General features: G+C 39.2%; 3 protein-coding genes across 6 annotated transcripts; 2 read left to right on the top strand and 1 right to left on the bottom strand.

Annotated features, from left to right (window-relative positions):
- The first annotated feature begins 654 nt into the window (after positions 1-654).
- On the top strand, positions 655-2,246 carry ncbp2 (nuclear cap binding protein subunit 2). Its single transcript, XM_035421033.1, has 4 exons — positions 655-849; positions 1,021-1,202; positions 1,454-1,592; positions 1,850-2,246. The coding sequence occupies exons 1-4, from the start codon at positions 775-777 to the stop codon at positions 1,946-1,948; spliced, it is 495 nt and encodes a 164-aa protein (XP_035276924.1). The 5' UTR covers positions 655-774; the 3' UTR covers positions 1,949-2,246.
- Positions 2,247-3,827: 1,581 nt separating this feature from the next.
- On the bottom strand, positions 3,828-15,623 carry LOC118230576 (sentrin-specific protease 5-like). Of its 3 annotated transcripts, none has more exons than XM_035423699.1 (10): positions 10,750-10,952; positions 9,071-10,428; positions 8,525-8,630; positions 8,189-8,336; positions 7,865-7,912; positions 7,550-7,627; positions 6,764-6,901; positions 6,336-6,419; positions 5,706-5,756; positions 3,828-5,060 (listed from the first exon to the last, which is right to left on the bottom strand). In XM_035423699.1, the coding sequence occupies exons 2-10, from the start codon at positions 10,371-10,373 to the stop codon at positions 4,950-4,952; spliced, it is 2,067 nt and encodes a 688-aa protein (XP_035279590.1). In that variant the 5' UTR covers positions 10,374-10,428; positions 10,750-10,952; the 3' UTR covers positions 3,828-4,949. The 3 variants fall into 3 exon arrangements, with proteins under 3 accessions (XP_035279590.1, XP_035279591.1, XP_035279592.1); XM_035423700.1 differs by having other exon boundaries at positions 10,772-10,952; XM_035423701.1 differs by lacking the exons at positions 9,071-10,428; positions 10,750-10,952 and adding an exon at positions 15,364-15,623.
- On the top strand, positions 14,428-19,904 carry LOC118230577 (alpha-2-HS-glycoprotein-like). 2 transcript variants are annotated; one of them, XM_035423703.1, is made up of 7 exons: positions 14,428-14,726; positions 15,400-15,510; positions 16,387-16,471; positions 17,027-17,187; positions 17,532-17,636; positions 18,097-18,168; positions 19,242-19,904. In XM_035423703.1, exons 1-7 carry the CDS (start codon positions 14,523-14,525, stop codon positions 19,542-19,544), a joined length of 1,041 nt encoding a protein of 346 aa, XP_035279594.1. In that variant the 5' UTR covers positions 14,428-14,522; the 3' UTR covers positions 19,545-19,904. The 2 variants fall into 2 exon arrangements, with proteins under 2 accessions (XP_035279594.1, XP_035279593.1); XM_035423702.1 differs by having other exon boundaries at positions 19,239-19,904.
- The last annotated feature ends 740 nt before the right edge of the window (positions 19,905-20,644 follow it).

Below are 20,644 nucleotides of genomic sequence, written 5' to 3'. Positions count from 1 at the left end.
TGTTTGCATATTAGGCAGGGGTGCACAACTCTGGTCCTGGAGGGCCGATCTGTGTGCTGGTTTTTGCTCCAACCGATTACCATTTCTTACAGCTCTATAAACTACACTGCTTCATTCCTGTACTTGAGCACAGTACAATCTCTAGGACACACTTGCAGTCTGTGGCTGTAGCTGGTGCTTATACACGTCAGATCAAGATATGATTGGGCCAATTAAATAAATGTTGGCCAGTGTTCGCACAAAATCCTGAAATGGATTGGCCCTTGTTGTGCACCCCTGATATTAGGGATAAGAAGTATTGCTCTGTTGCAAGAGCAAAGAACTCTAACTAAAAACAGGGTGGAATTTTGCTCAGAATGTCTACTGTCTAAATGAGATGCATTCAAGTTAATAAATTCATCCTATTGGAATTGTGCCTGGAGTTTAACTACTGCACATACAACTTTATTTGCATATTCAGATTGTAGGCAAATATGGTAGTAACAAATATGGCTAACAAAACAATACAAATTATTTGTGATGGCTTGCAGACATGGCCAATAAACAAATAATACCACAATTCCTGGATATAGTCAGGTACTATTCATTTTGGTTCAATACAAGTTACTTGTATAGTAACTTCTACATTGAAATATCCCGCCCAGTTGTACCGGAAGTAGTTGTCTTACTGCGGGTTATTGTGGCTTTATGGCTCATGCTTGCTAGCTCCATTCATTTGTTGATATTGTGGTCCTGTGTTTATTTGATTTCTTAAAGTTTTACTTATTTCGCATCATGGCTATTCAGCTAAATGCCCTTTTTAGTGATTCTTATGTGGATATAAGTCAATACAGAGATCAACACTTTAAGGTAAGGAACTTAGTTGATTTGGCTAATGCTACCTAGCGAACGTTCTAGAATGTCCAAAACGAAGCATGTGTGTTCATTGGTTTGGATCGACAGGATTGACGATGGGTGTTAAATCAGAATCATTGACGAGGTAAAATTACAATTATTTACCAACTTTCCTATTCGTACTAGGGCAATCGATACGAACAGGAGAAACTGCTGAAGCAGAGCGGCACGTTGTACGTCGGAAACTTGTCCTTCTACACAACAGAAGAGCAGGTATACGAGCTGTTCTCCAAAAGTGGAGATGTGAAAAGAATCGTCATAGGTCTGGACAAAGTGAAGAAAACAGCGTGCGGATTCTGCTTTGTGGAGTATCCTTAATTAAATGTTAATGTGCTTTATACATTTGCATTACTAATTAACTGATGTTTCGCCATCTTCCAGTGTTTGTGAGTGTATTTTTTCGTGTACTAAATTGTTTGTCTTTTGTGTAGGGAAAGTTTTGATTTGTGATTTTTGAAATGTAGTTTTGTAGCTTGTGCTGCTGTTAAACATCATGTTTTGTAACCTCATAATTAGTCTTGATTGCTTTCTACACGAAATGCCTTGACGCTGTTGTAAGGTACTATACTCGCGCAGACGCCGAGAATGCTATGAGGTTCATTAATGGGACAAGATTGGATGACCGAATTATCAGGACGGACTGGGACGCTGGCTTCAAAGAGGGAAGGCAATATGGACGGGGAAAATCAGGAGGCCAGGTAAGTTCACATAAACAAAGCTTTACCTCGTGAAAAATCCTTAAATTATTCTTTGCTTCTCCTTATATATGCCCTTCAGAACCTGATATTGATGCAATTGGTATATAGGCTATATGAACTAACAAACAGCTCTTTCTCTTGAGGCCATGGATGAATAGTTCCATTTCTATCCTACCTATGGGTAGGCCGAGAGGGTGCTGAGAGAAATCTATAGTTATTCACACGGGCCTTTTCTGTGGTGTGTGTGCCTTTGTCAGGTGAGGGATGAATACAGACAGGATTATGACCCTGCCCGAGGAGGATATGGAAAATTAACTCAACTTCAGAGAACACCAGACGTCCGACAGAAGTTTTAGTTGAGGATATATAATTTAACAAGATGTGAGTGAACTTGCATGTGAGATGATAGACTGTTTATTTTTGACTGTCTTTTTAGATTGGAATTGACCATTGTATTTAGTCTGGAATAAATGTATCCTTACAATTTTACCTCTGACCATTTTTGGAAAGCTTCGGTCATCTAGAAGCAGGCCAGCTGGGTTTGCTTATGTTAGGTTCAGAGATGTGACATTTTGTTTTGTCTCCACGTTACTTATAGTATTCAGTTCATTGAACCACACTTTTTTTTTAAATAAACCATGTTTTTAAAATGACTATCTTGTGTGTATTTTATGTTCTGTTAAAGGTTCAAGTTCTCAAGTTCATCTTCCAAGAGAACTCAAACTCTTGCCTGTTAAATTCTATACTTTTATTTGTTCTTGTTGTATGTTGGGAATACGGTGTAATGTTACCTGATTTGATGGCATTCTACTGTGAATGCATGTGGACTTACCACTCAGTTGTTCTTCTTTTAAAGCACTTACACCTGTGGTAACCTACCCTGTTCATGGAGATCTACCATCTGGTAGGTTTTTATTTCAACCACACCTGACTCTACTAACTAGTAGCTGAGCAAGATCTCTAGCTATTAAATGAGGTGTGCTTTGTTAGGGTTGGGGTGAAAACCAACAGGATGGTAGATCTCCAGGAACAGGACTGGTTACAACTTAATTACACTAATTAGGGTTAAGGACTGCGAGATCACCTGGGTTGTCTTAAATCTAAACGTTTACCAAACTGTACCATTATCTTTTGTCTATTGCAGAAACTGTTATCAGGCTCTTTGTCCACCAGTGTAGTAATTCACCTGCTGTGTTCTTAGAACACATTTAAACTTTTATGTTCCTGAGGATTTATTTGCTATGTCTTCAAAAGTCTACTGAATAGTAACAATAGTAAAATAAACAATAGGGTTTCTTGCGGCTTGGGCCCCTATAATACAGAAACCCATTTCAAGACCCAGGGTCAAAACTGAGCCAAGGAAAAGTATTTACTCATAAACGCATTACATCACTTATTGCTCCTGAACAGTACATGAAACTACGCTGTAAAGTGATTAAGGAATTGTGAATACTATCTGAAGGTTGCAGGTTAAAACATTGGCATTGGTTATGGCATTGTTATTTACACCTTATTATTCAAATTTCAGAATGGGCAATAAATAAAAGCAGTTTGTCTTGTGTCAGAGTAATGTTTTGTGATAATGAGCAGAAAACAAAGAGTTTTAGCAATTACAGTATGTTTGTCCCTTCTCAAAGAGTTCACTTCCAGACAACCCCTGGTGTGCTTGCATGTTTTGTGAAGTCCTCTGACAGAACCCTTCTGGCTACCAGCGTCACCTAAAGATTTCTACCACTGTGGCCAATGTTCTGTGCATTAACTCCAGCCATTCACACTCAGAAAAGGAATATGGAAAAAATCAGTTTTAGGAACACCAATGTACACTGCATGCTAAAATGTTCCTGCTCAGAAATGTAAGTTGGTCAGACCAAGAGTGCCCTTTAACAGAGAAAAGCAGACCAGAAAAATTCTAATACGATTATCAGTTACAAAGCTGCATGTCACTGTGTGGCTACAAATCATGGGTCAGGTCTCCTGCTGTAGCTCCTATATATTTTTGACTGAGGAAGACATCTTGGATGTTGAGTCTTGCCCTGTTCATTAAATGTGCTAAACAGTGCAAAAGCTCAGTGTTCTCCAGCTCTCCTTATTCTTCAGGTTAATTGTTTTTGAAGTTACTCAGGCAAGGATGCTGTGTGGAACCACTCTTTTTGACATTTCTATAATCACAATAAGCTTTCAAAGCAAAACTTTTGCAATTCTCATGCTTCCACGGTCCAAAATCATACACAATTCTGTGGCATCCACATCCATAATAGGACTTCACTGTTTATTAAACATTTTTCAATGTACAATGTTTCAATTATTTTTGTACAGTACTTGCTCATAGACTACACATATCCATACATTGAACAGTTCTGGCAGCAATAAATAAATATGGGGCTTTCTGCAGTTATGCATACATTTTCAAATGTTTGCTTATATACATATACATTGGTTTAAGGATTTAACCCAGAACTCCATGTGATAATTCACAAAATGAATCTGACGGTAGCCGTTTTTATCAATCTGTGCTGGATTAAAGCACACTATTTGCTTAATCACACTATGCAATAACGTGTTCCTCCTTTTTTGCTAGTGTAGCCCATTATGAAATGAAAATCACATCGCATGCCTTCACACTAACTGCTTTCCGCACAAATAGAAGAACCAAAAGTAAATGGAAGCAAACATAACAATAGACATGTATTTCTTAAACAATATTAACTCCTTGTGAAAACAGTCGCCAAACAACTAGTGCAACAATAATTCCAGTAAATGTTCATATCATCTACCAGTAGACAAATGTCAAGACAATGGACATACTGTTTAATGTTTATCAGTCAAGTACATCATTCAGTGAAAATCTATGGGGGCGACTAAAATCACATGATAATTAGTAAAATAATTACGAAGTTAAAAAAAGTTTTTATGCTTTGAAAAGCCAGCTTTAAGGCAGTAACAAGAAATTTGCCTTCTTCCAGTTACAATCTGCCTTCTACAATCAAGCAACACAGAACCGAGCAGAACAAAAGTTGCAAGTGCAGTTTAATTTGTCTTCTTAAACAAAACCCTTTCAAAGGGATTATAGGGATTATAACCAACAGAAGAAGTGGAGGCAACTCAGAAGAGTACCTGAAACACTGACACTGATGGCATTCATTTGCTTCAACCCCAGTCTTAAACACAAAGGCTTGTAGGGACCAGTCTCCTCTGACTTGTGAACAGCGCACCTTTCTAAACTCATGTTAGGGAGCATATTATCCAAGCAGGGAGGGGCCGGTTTCCACTCCGTAGGTTCGTTCTGAAATCAGGTGTGCACTCTGCAGTGACTGCGGCCTTCTCTGGGCCAGGGCAAGACAACAACAGGTTCCTACGTCACTCTGCGAGCTTGCAGTCGCAGAGCTCCTTGTAAATGCGCTTCCGGATCTTCGGCATGTCTGCCTGAGAGAACTGCAGCGGTCTGCCCAGTGCCAGGCACTTACAGTACTGAGGGAGCAAGAGGAAACAGCAAACAGCTGATGTCAGGATGAGCCGTGCACAGCAGCAATGGCACAGTGAGTCTTCATGAAACAAAATGGCTGGAGCCATTATGTATTATAAGGGGTTCACTGGTTCAAAACACAGTGTTCTGCAACGAGTGAAGTCTCAATCATAGAGTCGATAATAATGCATACATAACTGTGCATTTATATAGAGGTCTGATTTTCAAACTCCGCACTTGGGCGAACACTTCAGCCAATAGTAAAACTAAGAACAAAAGCAATGAAGAGTTCTGTACATACTGAAGCTAATTAAAAACCCTAGTAGGGGCACTGATTAAAAGCATATTATAGTAGTCAATCAAGGAGGAGACAAAAGTGCACACAAGCTTCTTGTTGAAACGAAATAACAGAAAGGATTTTAAGCCTTTTAAATAAACAATTCAGCAACTGACAAATACATAGTGCTGTACTCATTACAAGGCTCACAAAGCTTCACTCTGCCTGCATTTTTCATTTAAACTAAAGATTTTGTTTGGCAGTCCACTTTTTCAATGATTGATAGCATGCAGAAGCTTCAATTGCTAAACTGAGGAAGCCCAACCGACTGACTAATCTGCAGAATCAACACAAAGGTACTGATGGATTTTACCTCCAAAACAAAGACCCCACAATCATTGTCGTTCCTCTGCTGTGGTATCCTCTGTTGGAGGAAAACATGAAAACATGATGGCCTGGATCCTTAAAATTAAACATGTTTTTATCAAGTCACTAATGATGGTTGATGAACTTGCCAAACTGTTAGCGAAGATAAAAACTAGCGTTTGGAAAAATGATTTCGGCATGATTTCAAGTATAATGTAATGAAGCCATTAATACAGCTATTGGTCAATGGAAATATGGCAGTGGAAAAATGGAATCCCGCATGGATACTATTTAAAAAGCATGTGGTAAAAGTGCTATAACATTGTCCAAGAAAGAAAATCAAATATGCATCAATGAGTTGGATATGCTCAAGAAGGATGTATGCATAAGACTGCTACCTGAGCCATGCAAAAACAGATAAGCAACTTGGGAATGTGCCACAGAGCACAACTCAAAATGCATCTACTTTTAATCAAGGTATGAGGGAATGAAGATGGAAGGTTCATAACATTTTTGAAATGGTTAATGGTCGAACTGGCCACCTGTGAAGTCTGCTCCGCATTCAAGCCATTTACTTTTAATTAAGTCAGTTCATGTGCAGTGAGTTTTTAGCGCATTACAGTCGACCTTACTTTACCTTGTTAATGATCATCTTCCAGCCTTTCTGATAAACCATCTGCTCCTTTTCTTTCGCTTCAGCCATAATGTACTTTAAGATGTTCTGTGGTAAAAGGGTGAGAGAAAAACGTGTAAACCACCTTTTAAGCTTACTAGGACAGGGCAACGTGAAAGCAGTTACAGTATTGTACTTTTTACATTATAGGATCTATATATATATATATATATATATATATATATATAACTGGAACAGTCCAGAATTCCTTGAAGGTGAGAGAGGCCAGTGCCATTACATGTTCGCATCAAAGTAACTATTCTGACACCACAGTAGCATGATAACAGTCTTTAATGATTAATTTAAACCTAAATGATGTGAAGAAGTGTTCTAAAGAAATATACTATGTTTCTGTGGTTTGGGACGGGCTAGGCTGTAGGCTTGTCAGTTACCTCAATAGCATGCCTGAACACAATGCCTTGAGAGTCGTAGAAATAGACATTCCGGGTGGCAATGTCCACAGTGATCAGAGACCAGTGGATCTCTAGGTGAATGGGAATCAGCAGCAGTTTTTTTGTGAAGAGATCCACCTGCAAATCCAAAATTATTCAAACATGCAATCGACAGGACCCAAAATAAAAAAGCCCGTGAAAATGTTCCCATGCGGACTCTATTAGCAAGACACCGCACTTAATATCTCTACACAGGACTTGACACCAATACTCTGTCTATTGTTGATTTTTTTTAGATTGCTGAGACTATACACCATCTTTATCAACTCATCAATACTGTCTATTGTGATTTTTTGGATTTCTGAAACTATGTACCATCTTTATCAACTCATCAATACTCTGTCTATTGTGATTTTTTTGGATTTCTGAAACTGTATTCCATCTTTATGAACACTTCAACAGACCCGTGTTATATAATTATTTTAAATACCTACACCCTTCAAATACTAGAAACGTTCCAGCATATAACTTGCACAATATTTAGAAAAAAAGTATTTTTCATACAAGTGTACATTTTAGTCACATGTTTTGCTGAACATTCTTCTGTTTCAGAATTCTTAGAGATTCTCATTACTCTTCAGCATTGTCTTGCAAACATTACAATTTCACCAGCATTTGCAAAATATTTCAAGTATATACTTGTAACTGGTCTGCACCTCACCTCACCAAATCCATCAATCTGGCTCTTTGTTCAGCAATGCAAGAGATGACCTTTAATGACATTACCTTTTTGGTCCACCTCTTGACCCCTTCATACCCCTTGGTTACCAGCTGTCTGTGAAAGAAACTGTTAAAGAAATGGACCTATAAAAGAAAGCAGAGACACACTCAGATGCTATTTCTCAAACCTCCACTGCCAAGCATTATATGAAGAGTTGCATGAGTTGGCATAATCAATGCCAACTAGCCAAAAAAATGCCTCAGTAGCTGCCTCTGACGGCTGAAGACTGCATCAACGACTATGACTTTTCTTTCTCACAGTACGGGTTCAGATGGCGATGGCAGTTTGAAAAGGCATGCAGAACTGTATGGTCAACAGACCTTGTGATTGACAGCCTCCTCGATTAATTCCCCATACATGTTTATAACCTAAAGAGTCATAAAACATAAATTAATTAGGACCTCATAAAATAAACCAATAAAAAACTGCTCTTATACCATTCACATCTCCTTTGTATTTTAAGGTTTCTTAGTTAGTGTAGTTAACTTGTGTTGGTGCAAATAAAAACAAAATATTAAACTGGAATTTATATATATATATATATTTAAGCATCATAAAGACAGACAATAATTTAGTTATCAGATCCTGAGACTATTTTTTTATTTTATTTTATTAAGGTATGAAGATGGCTCTTGAAGGTCAACCTGATCATTGACCCAGTTCTGGTTGTCCAGTGTAGAAAGGTCCTCCAGGGTCAACATGTGCTTGTTGTAGACCACTTTGAAACAGCGCATTGGAGAACTGGCTAAAACAGCTTGGTATTTAGTCAGTTCTGTATAGATTAAAGACTTTCTGATGCAGAAAAGGAAAGAAGAACAGGAAAAAGAAAGTATGAGTACATGGCGTAGGCAGTTTATCAATGTACAATATCAGGAACTAGTCTAACACTTGTGAATAAAGTATATAATTTCAACACCTAGGCCACTTTAGATCTAGAGAGAATCATCACACAGTTACACCAGCCCAAAAGACCAAGTTACCTGTCCTTGAGGTCTGTGTTGAGCTTATTGTTAAGGTGCTTCAGTACATCACTCTTACTCAAAGGTATGAAGCTGCCATGCTTCCCATAAAAGTGCTTAAGATACTCTGTGAAGACAGGACAGATAGACAAAAGATTACCAATAACTCTCTTTTCTTAAATGTATATGCTTATCAGGGACTTGTATAACATTTTTAAAATATTCCATTACCTCGCAATTACAATATAAGGCTAAAAGTAAGTTTTAAGAATTTTTTGTATAAATATTTTAAAGTATTTTGTGTCCACAAAGACATACACTTCACTCCTCAGTGAGCTGTCAGATTTGCTAGTATTATCAACACACAGATATTGCAAGAATAGATAGTAATCAGCCTAGTTAGCAAAAATGTGGCATATTGGCCCAATTTATATGATTTTTCCAGGGACAGTGACCTATATGATCACTTTTATGACTTTGCTGGATGCAGATTTCCAGTATTCAATAATTTTCAAGAACTATACAGCTACTACTGCTCTGGGAAAATGTTTTGCAGAAAACATCTACCGTGAATGAGTTCTTTTATCGCTTCATTGGTGACCTGTTTGGATAACAGCTGGCTGCTAGTGGCCGCCACCTCCTTAGTGCGTAGGTTCTTGCTGTGTGTAACAGAGTTGGGGGCCCCTACTGTGGTCCTGCAGTAGCGGTGGTCCCGAAGGGGCCCGCTGCCCTGTACCAGGCAAGGTGGGGGTAATGCTGCCTCCTTGTCCTCACCATCACCAGCTGGAGGGCTGCTGGCAGGTAGAGTCTGTTTGTCTATTTCTAGACCACTAATTCCAGAACTGTGACTATGGTCCACCCTGGATATTTCAGGCCCCTCAGGTTTGTCCAGCTGTGGTTGAGTTTTTGGGCCACTGCTGTCACAGGACATGGACGTGTGCTTATTTCCTCCGGCAGGCCCACAGACAGCCTCCAGCCCTGACGACCACACGCTGAGGGCAGACTGGTCTTGCGCCAGAGTTCCCTCTGCTGGCTCTGACCCACCCTCTTCTGGCACACGCTCGATCTTCCCAAGTTTCTTTAGATCATTGCCACTGCCTTCCCTGATTAAGTCCTTGGGCTCTGTGTTTGGGCTGGACAAGTAGGGAAGCACTTTTGCTTTTTGGGAGTTGTCTCTAAGGTTTGAAATGTGGGGAATGTTTCTGGATTTTCTACCCTTCCTGCAGCGGCCAAACCAAGAGCTCCCGACTCTGTACCGACAGAACTGGAAGTCAAACCTTGACAATCTCCTGTGCCACTTCAACAGAGGCAGACCTCTTCTTCTGCCATTCCTGGATAGCCTTGAGCTCTTCTTTGACAGAGACCGTTTTACACTTCTGCACTCTGCTGTCTGCTTGGTCCTCTGACCTGCCTCCTCTGGTGAAGCACAGCTTGGGTGAACATTGTCCACAGTCTGGCCAATGACATTCAAGGAAAAGTGGATGCTGGACAGCTCCAGGGGTGGAGCATGTACTGCAGACTCCTCGGATAATACAACTGGACAGCCTGAGATGGCTGCAGACATATCTGCTGAATGAACCTCCTCTGGGTTGTCTGTCTTTAGTGGGCAGCCGGGTGATTGTCCTTCCGTTATGTCATGCTTAACCACCTCGGCACCCAGGTGGACTGCGACTTGAGCAGACCCCTGAGGCTTGACTCTAGTTCTAGACAATTTCTTTAGCCGAAAATGAGTCCGCCGTGTCTTATGTACGTGAGAGAGGATTCCTTTTCGTCTGATATGACTCAAAGACCGGTATTTAGAGAATAACATTCCACGTGCCTGCAACCAAAAACGGTTGCGGTGAAGCCTGGCGAAACTATTGGTCCTCATTGCCGAAGATTTTTGCAGCCATTTTACATTAGATTGGCCCGTCACGACCCCAGATCTGGAAAAATAGAGCAAGCTACGCGTTTCTGATCACATTCAAAAGCGTATCTGTCAAGCTAATGTAGCCTATAGCTACCGTTACCACTTCAAAATCACATCTGGTATAAAAGAATCAAGGATTAGTTTCGTGCATAAAAGTAAATCGGGAAGGTATGTTAGCTAGCTTATGTTATCTAAAAAAAAAACATTAGAAAACTACTGCATCACATACATCATTTCCTTACTGAATAAAAAAAACCTTCAGCACACAACAACAAATGACAATAGCCTATGCGTCAAGCGAGTATATTCCTCTCCCGTCTACAACCAAGTAACATACCAATAACCACACAAAACGTTACCAAAATCCAGCCATCACTGGACAGTAAAGTGCTTTCAGTAATCCTACTCCTAACAACCCGGCTCACACACAACTACACATGTATCTGTCGGGCATTAAATACGTCATACATCCACTACCGGTTTAAAACCAGTGTCAAGCTCCATTGAAATTAAAAGGAACTTTGTCTCCTACTACTGGTTGTGAGTGAAATGAGCCCTGGTATTTCTTTTGAACTGACTTGCTAACATACAATGAACGGTATATAATGAGTGCACCAATAAAAACTGCGAAATGCTATTAAATGTCTTCTTCCACGATTAAACAAATGTGATTAACGTTTTGCTCAATAAAATACATTTGAAATATTATTTACGAATTTTCTCGATTAGTCTAGATTAGTCCTGCAACATAAAGAAACGGGAGGAAGTACATGGAATGTTAACTAAAATTTATGAAACTACAGAATATCCATGAGTAGTATATCATGCCATAGCATGCTTTGGAAGCTGGTCTAATTTTTGTGGTTGGTCAAATGTTTTATAAATAAGTCAGCAGGACAGCAAAAAAAATTTAATTGACAATATAGTGTCATGCCTCTTTGAAAAGCATGCCCTCGTAATACTGCAAGTGGCCACAGTCAGCACTGGAGCATTCCAGAGTTTGGGACTGTCCATGCACTCGAACAGCACCTTAACAGAATGGGCTACCTAGAAGCCCCCAAAAATACTTTTTGACAAAATCAATATTCAACTCAGTTCCCGGCAGGGGAATTGAGAAAGCCGTTAAAAGGTTCTGACCCCATGTGTCACATATACATCCGTTCTTTGACAACACACATTTAAGGCAAGACATACGGAAAACATTTCCGGGAAAATATCCGTGTCCCCTTCAGCAGGTCAGAGGGGCAATTGTGGATGTTCGCAGGAATGAGAATCTCCCTCCACAAAAAAAGTAAGGTAAATATTCACATGGTCAATATTTACAGTCCAAATGTCTAAAATGACGGTAGTTGTCGCAGCTTATTGCTGAGACAAAGAGTTGTTAAAGAGGGAAAGGAAAATTTTCTGACAGTGTGTGCTACTTGGTGGGTGCTATGGGGTGACAAATGGATTTGAGTTCATGGCAATGAGTTGAGCATGTTACATAATTTCTTACTCTGAACAGAGAGTCCTATACAGCCTATGATTGCCCACCCTGGCCATGGGGCACACTGTCTATGTAGGATTTCTAACTGATATAGGACAGCTGTGTTAAATAATGACACATTAAATAGATCTATTAAGCTGTCAGATACTGGACTCATACAGGTCTGGGAAGGCAATGGTTCATTTGTATAGTACAGCAGACATCTCTGATCTATGTTCTATTAATGTTTATGTGTCATTATATTTGGTTGAATCCTCTGGCATCCATCACAGTGATCTGCCAAGTGATGAATGCATTTATCTGAAATTAACCACGAAGACCTGCCTGTGGCTTCATTAGAATGCAAAACTCACACAAAGGCTATCAGCAAGATCACAATTTAAACTTTATAATCAATAACACAAACTGATTTACTTTGACTGACTCAATGCTAGTACTGCTGCGACTGCTGCTGCTACTACTACTACTACTACTACTACTGCTGCTGCTACTACTACTGCTACTACTACTACTACTAATAATAATAATAATAATAATAAAAGTGCAAATGTCTAACAAAGCACTCAAATGAGCCTAGTATGGTCACATTTTCCCCCTCATTTTACATCATATACAGTCCCCTCCAAAAGTATTGGAACAGCAAGGTCAATTCCTTTGTTTTTGCTATACACTGAAGACAGTTCAGTTTGAGGTCAAAAGATGTACATGAGATGACAGATCCGAATTTCAGCTTTTATTTCCTGGTATTTTTATCTAGATTTGTTAAACAACTTAGAACATATCACCTTTTGTATCAGACAACCCAATATTTAGGTGAGCAAAAGTATTGGAACATGTGACTGACAGGTGTTTCTTGTTGCCCAGATATGTCCTGTTAGATTGATTGGTTAAACAATAAATAGTTCTGAATGTCTACTCTTGGTTTTAGCCTTGGGTTTTGCCTGTGAAAACTGCATTTGTGTTATAAAAATAAACTAACATGAAGACCAGAGAGCTGTCTTTGGGAGAAAAGCAAGCTTAGAAAAGAGGGGAAACCGATCAGAGCCATTGCACAAGCATTAGGGATAGCTTGTACGACAACCTGGAATGTCCTGAAAAAGAAAGAAACCGCTGGCGTACTGACCAACAGATATCGAACAGGTCGACCAAGAAAAACAACAGCAGTTGATGAAACATTGTGAAAGCTGTGAAGAAAAACCTCAAAACATCAGTCAGTGACATCACAAACAATCTCCACAGGACAGGGGTGAAGGTATCTCAATCAACTGTTCGAAGAAGACGTAGAGAGCAGCAATATAGAGGCTATACCACAAGATGCAAACCACTCATCAGTAGTAAGAATCGGAAGACGAGATTACAATTTGCAAAGAAGTAGAGATGAGCCATAAAAGTTCTGGAACAAAGTTTTATGGACTGATGAGACCAAGATTAACCTCTACCTCTGAGTGATGGAAAGGCCAAAGTGTAGAGAAAGAAGGGATCTGCTCATGATCCAAAACATATAAGCTCATCTGTAAAGCATGGTGGAGGAAGTGTCATGGCTTGGGCTTGCATGGCTGCTTCTGGAGTGGGCTCACTAATCTTTATTGATGATGTAACTCATGATGGTAGCAGCAGGATCAATTCAGAAGTCTACAAAAACATTCTGTCTGCCAACTTACGGAGAAATGCGTCCAAACTAATTTGGAGGAACATGCAGCAAGACAATGACCCAAAACACACTGCCAACACAACAAAGGATTTCATTAGGGAGAAAAAGTGGAAGGTTTTAGACTGGCCAAGTCAATCACCAGACCTTAACCCAATTGAGCATGCATTTCACCTCCTGAAGAGGAGATTGAAGGGAAAAACCCCCCGAAACAAATAACAACTGAAAGAGGCTGCAGTAAAAGCCTGGAAAAGCATCACAAAAGAAGAATGCAACAGTTTGGTGATGTCAATGGGTCGCAGGCTTGATGCAGTTATTGCAAGCAAGAGATATGCTACCAAATATTAAGTGTTATTTGCTTTCATTTTCTTAAATACTCTCTGTTCCAATACTTTTGCTCACCTGATAATTGGGTGGTCTGATACCAAAGGTGCCATGTTCTAAGTAGTTTAACACATCTAGGTGTAAATACCAGGAATAAAAGCTGAAATTCTGAACTCTTGTCTCATGTTCATCTTTTTTATCTCAACCCCAAATGTATTCAGTGTATTGCAAAAACAAAGGAATTGGCCTTGCTGCTCCAATACTTTTGGAGGGGACTGTATATAGCTTCACATACTTCATGTGTGAGATAATTTTGTTTCCCTCCCTATTTCTAATAGTTTGCTAGTCTCTGCAAATAAATTGCTAAATTGTCTGTTTTTCATTTTCTCAAAAGCCTAAAACTAAACTGAATCTCCTCCATGCCCCACAAGGGTATAGATGTGTCATCCTTGATCACTGGCTGACTTTGGCATTTGATCATTTACTTTGGCATTCAGCCAGCGTTAATGCAGTGTTTGCAATGGCTGAATAACAGTCAGAGAGGCTCACAGTATAAATAAAACGGCGGTGGTCAGTCTGGTCACCACTTCTGTGTGTCCTGTTTCTGTGTTCTATTGCTTCAGTCTGCCACTGGGAAGGTTCAGTCATTCAAATGAGACCTGTAGGCACTGTGGTGATTTTGGGGCTGCTGGCAGGGGCCTGGGCACAGGGGCTCCAAAGTATTTTCAAGCCGAACTGTGATTCGCCGGAAGCAGAAGAAGCTGCTTTAGTGGCCCAGGAGTACATTAATGCCCAGTTCAGTCATGGCTACAAGTTTGCCCTCAACCAGATTGAAGAAATCAAGATAATTACAAAGGTGAGCTTTCGACAAACACACTAGATTTTAAAAATGCATTTTCTTCCTTGGAGTTTAAAATATGTAGACAAAAATGTCAAAGCTTTTTCCTTTCTTATTACATTTGCATGAATAATGGATACAATTTTCAATTCTAAGAAAAGGTGTAAGCTTATTTATGGAATATACTTTTCTAGTGCACAGTTTGCGTTTCAGAATTACTACCTGCCATTTATATTTATGCAAGGTGTATTGTGCAAAATCAGAAGCATTGACATGAATTGAAATGTAGAATTTACATTACCACAGAATACCACAGAATAGACTGATGTCTATGATATATTTGACATATATCATAGACAGAAAATGTTCAAGACCCCCTCCAACTAAAATTTCACAAGTCCACATATTATGAGTAGGGTCAGCAAAAGGGATCTAAGGGAGATCTGATTTAGGTTTTTAAAGCAGAGCCTTGGGGTGTTCAAGACCAGTCTTACAATACATTTCCAGATGCTCTCTAACCAAAAAATGAGTAAATGAGCAAGCCTGTTGACAAACGGAATGGCCTTTTTTTTTTATTAACTTTCAATAAACTCTTAAGTTCTTTGTGTTCTTATGGTTAAAAACAGAAAGAGAAGCCTAGTAACCATCTACTAACCACATCTCATGCCCCCCAAACCGTATTCCACCGTAGGCAGATGGTGGAGAGACCTATATTGTGGAACTGGAACTGCTTCAGACCAAGTGTCATGTCCTGGATCCAACACCTGTTGCCAACTGCACAGTCAGACCTCTTCAGGAAACGGTAAAGCTACTCTCAGTTTACTGCAAAGGCTCAGTATCTTTCATAATTGTTTCATACTGAGAACAGCTCTCATTACCCCTAAGAACCGAAATTATTGAAGCTGATTATAACAGGTTCTGTTGTTCCTCTCCCCACAAACCACACAGTCTGTTTCAGACACACACAGGCTTTATTGTGCATGCAGATAAAGGTACAAATAAACAAACAAACAAACCACCCACCATAGGGGAAGGGAACACGATATATAGTTCCCGCCTACATCTCATTCCAGCTGCTGACAGAAACAGATAAAGAGTTACTGAAATTGTCAACAGCTGTGGTTGCAGACCAGCTAAATCGCCCCATCTCCGCCTGCAGGTGGCACCCTAACCACACCACCGCTCCACTCTGATACATTCCATTGGTGTAAAAAGAACAGCTCTTTCTGAGCGGTCATTCATGACTCTCTGGTGATTAGGCAATGTGGTTTGAAAAACTGAACAACATAATTCAGAGCCAACTTTTAAATGCAGCTTGAAGTTGCATATTTTTTTAATTTTTTTTAGTAATGGACGTTTTAAAGGTTACATTAATTCAAATCACAATGGATTTAGGGGCAATGTGTTTTTAATGCCTGAAATAGCATTCATAATAGCGTGGGGATTCTTGATAATTCTTGGATTAAAAAACATGCTGTCTGTTGCGTATGCTAGGATTGATGGGTGAACAAACAGTATGGAGTTGAGGTTACAGAGTTGCTGGCTTGAATCCTTTTTATATTGTCACTGCTGTACCTTTGACATAACAACTCAATTGCATTGCTTCATATACTGAAAGGCTTAATTAAAAGAAAATTAATAGGAATATATCTTTGTATACCTTTTGCATCATTTTCAGAAAGTTGAAGCAGACTGTGATGTGGCATTGTCCAAGGCTGGAGGCGTTCTGTCTGTGGTGGCCTACAAGTGCAAATCTAAACCTGGTATATGTATATATTTTCAAATATTAAGAATTAGAAAAGTAGATTTCTCTGTACAAATCCTGTATTATCCTACACTCTGACATGAAAACAGAAACACTACTGTTATTTTCAAATCAATTTACATTTACACACTGTAATTAATGGCCACTCTTGTTTGAGTGGTCTAAATGCTTAAATGTATGAAGTTGAGAGGGAATATGGCTACGCTAGCACTGTTGGGTGACCTTGCGAAAGCCATTCATTTTTTGAGCATGTCAATGAGACAGACAATACTGATCATGCCTGAGTGAACTACAGAGTGAGAGAATAATTGTCCACCACATAAAGCTTCACGAGGGCATTAATCAAGCAGATATGCACAGTTCATTCACATGTTGGGATGCTTACAGTGAAACATGATGTTTTTTATACAACCTTTGTATGCACATTTCATATATCATGCTTTTGCGCAATTTAAGAACTGGTAATGCAGTTACATTCAGTATGAAATGCACACAGACTCTATGAATGAGTCCGCTGTCTTCTAAAGAGCCATCTCCCCTGCTTCCTGCGCAGATTCCGCTGAGGATGTATGCCTTGGGTGTCCTCAGCTTGTAGCTCTGACCCACACCGATGCGCTGCAGGTCGTCGATGCTTCTCTGGGCATCTTCAACAGCAAACTGAATAACGACACTGCACAATTTGCAATGTTGGAGGTTGGCAGGTTGTCATCACAGGTGGGTGAATATTCATGTATCCTCTTTAACATAATTGGGTCTGGGTTGCTGGTCATCTGTGTAATTACTTCAAGCCTTTTGCAATATTAGAACTCCATGAAAAGAGCTAGAACTAGTCAGTTAAATGTATGCTTCTAAATTGGAATGGAAACGATATTTGTTAACTAAAAGACAAGCAAGTGATTTGAATTAAAAATGGTCCTTTTTTTTTTTTGGTCCAGTCTTAAGAACATGTCCAGATTCAACCACAGTACATTTTCCCCCTAACATGACAAAATAACAATCCGACAGAATGGAGGTTTTGTGTTCCGTTCATTTTCAAATAGCTTGATTAATATTTGCAGGTTGTGACTGGCGGTCCCCAGTATTTTGTGGAATATGCCATTGTAGAAACTAACTGCACAGTCGATGACCATGATGCATGTGTTCCACTGCTGCAGCCTCCAGCAGTAAGTACTTCATATTTAGCTGAGCCCAGGTGACAAGGTTTGGGCAATTTGACTGTAAGCTTGGCACAAACTACAGTGAAAATATCAGTCTGTTAAAGATGCCTTAAATAAGTTAACTTAAAGTGACTATCCATGCAGAAGACAAATGCCATGTCAGACAACCATCTCTGTTTTGAAATAACTGATACTCAGCTCTGTATTCATAACATTGCAAATTATGTTACACTATCATTGAAGCCAAAACATCAATTTGAAGGATCTTGTACAATTCACAGAACAAGTAGAATGTGGCAATGGAAAATAGCACCAGAATCTCCTGTTACCAGCAAAACCCCTTGTAATTAAGAAACAGAGAGGACAGAAGGAACACAGAGGCTTCTCAAGTTTCTCATAACGAATCTGTGCCCAAAGAGACCACTGTGTTACATAACAAAAGTATATCTGATATCATCCCTTCCAGCGAAAAGGCTTCTGTGTGGCTAAAGGTGTCCTTTCTGCGATTACTGTAGACTGCACACTCTTTCCTGCTGTGGTAAGTCTTTTTTCTTATTTCTTATGAATGCATTAAAAGCACTAAGTCATCAATTTTCACTGAAGACAAATTCTGTGGAAAATGGTTATTAAACACATGTAACAGAGCCATGTGGAGTCATTCAGTCATGTCAAAATCAGAAAGAACTTCTATCCATTTCTCAAGGCTATGTCTGTACTAAATGCATTTTTATTTTTGAATGCTTTGGGGAAGGGGGAATGATAAGTGCACTGCAGTTGTGAAAGCCTCCTTCGTCAAAAGAGGGGGTGGGGAAGGACTAATAACTATTAGTTAATACTATGTTCATTAGGAAAGATCATGCCTTCTTAGTGTCCTACCAAAGTTCATGTGTTTGTTAAGATGATTAAAATCTTTGCAGTGATAATGCTGATCTTAATGTCAAAAATAAAATAATTGTGTATACTGATATTAACTTTATTTAATTAGCGAGCTAAGGACCTAGCTCTACCAAGTTCTTATCCATATCTTGCATCAAAAATTAGCTACATTAGTGCAGGCAATCAATCTGAGAAATGCATATTGTAAATGATAAAACTTATCTTAAACAAAATAACCTGAAACATTTTAACATTCATATTTATTTTAGAATGTTCTGAATCAAAATTTGTAACTACAATATTTCTGTCCTTTTGGTTTGAACTCAGTGATAGGTTGAACATTAGTCTTTGACAATCAAATCAACAGGCTGCGACAGATGCCTTAAAAGAACCAATCATAAATATTTTTGCATGTTTTTTAATCTATGAGATGGGTAATGGGGGAGGACATTCTGAATGAATGCAATTAGTGAGAACTGGCCCAAATGATATAAATACATTCCTTCAGCTACTGGATTCATTGTATAGGTAAACCTCTATTGGATAATATGAAATAAAAATTTTATGAGATACCATACATATTGTAATAGAGTATATTAATTTATCCTGAATTGATATGTTAGCAAAAAAAAAAATAAAAACAAAAAAAAATCCTGTTATTAGTAGAGATGTATGTCTTTCATAGATCCTCCATTTACTTTCAAGCTGTTTGTTGTCTCTCTTGTGATCTAGCAGTCCCCAGTGGACCCAACAGCAAATCTTACAGGGTCAGTAGCGCCCCCTGTTGTCCCAAAACTCCATACCATCCACGGCCTCAAGCACCATCACAAGCTCAGTATCGTCAGTGATCCGGCAACCGCTGGCCTTCTGTCTGAGTCGAATGAGTCAGAAGAAGTGCCGGTCGTGAAGAGGCAAGCACCAATGGACACGCTGCTTGAACTGCCAGAGGTGCCGGCTGCTCCAGAAATACCAGCAGTTGCAGAAATGCCCGTTGTGCCACTTTTGCAAATCTGTCCTGGAAGAATCAGGCACTTCTAAGCCACATACTTCTAAATGTGACATTTTTCAAGCAGGTCACGTTTGATGCCTTTATGATGACATCAGAATGGGGTGTACAAAATTTCATTTGATAACTCACAGTGTCAGGTTCTTTCATGGGGTGCTTGGCATTCGTCATCTTTTCTCAGTCCATTTCACTTATATACTGAAGACTGAACTGAATATGTGTTTATCCAGATTCTGGAAGATGCAGGATTCAGTTGTGATTGGAAGACAACAAATGACTTGATGCATGGTGCTATGGTGGCATTTATTCACATTCAAGTAGTGTGTCTGTAAGTGTGTGTATTCTTTACAAGAAATAATATCTACTTTAGGAAATTAAAGAATTGCACAACACCTGTTTCTTTTCTCATTCGTTTTGTGATTTTGGAGAATATAAATACAAATATGACTAGACACTACGGAACTAAATTATGTAATAACAACACACATTTATTATTAAGGTCTGGAGATAATCTGGAGCACATTACCATCAGAAACCAATCACAATTAGGTATTAAATATGAGGTGCTTATCAGCACTGAATAAAATGGTATGCTGTTACTGATAAGTGTGGTGGAAGTGAAAGGCCCAAGCAATATCAAGACCGATGCATGTAAAACACTGTCCGACTGGTACATTGCAAAATGACACAATACAATGGTCTGAGACAGGCAGAAAAGGGCAAATCAGCAACAGCAATCAAGAAGCATAAAGGAACAGAGGGCAGTGAGAGGCGGTATGACTTTATTTGTGATTTAACAGTGGCATTGCTCAGTGCAAATATTCTTATTCCAAAAGCAGTTCACCCTAAATTATATGCCTTTTTTTCAGAATAGTGTTGTAACAGAAGGGAATTTGAACATATAGGGTCCTACTGTGGTCAGGCAAATGTGTCTGGGCATGAGTGAAAGTGCTCAGTTTGTCTTGCACAATATATATATATATGTTTTGCCTCCGCCAGGTTTGGTAATTTTGTGGTCATAAAGGTGTTCACATCAACATGGGCTAGGGGCTAGGGGGTGTGTCAATAAAATTATTTTGTGCTGTGCTTTACCAATGCGCGCATATGAAGGCGGAACCTGCATATGAACCAA

The sequence above is a fragment of the Anguilla anguilla genome, chromosome 6 (assembly GCF_013347855.1).
Source record: "Anguilla anguilla isolate fAngAng1 chromosome 6, fAngAng1.pri, whole genome shotgun sequence".
In the NCBI taxonomy this organism is placed as follows: Eukaryota; Metazoa; Chordata; class Actinopteri; order Anguilliformes; family Anguillidae; genus Anguilla; species Anguilla anguilla.
This window is presented reverse-complemented; position numbering and strand designations above follow the sequence as displayed.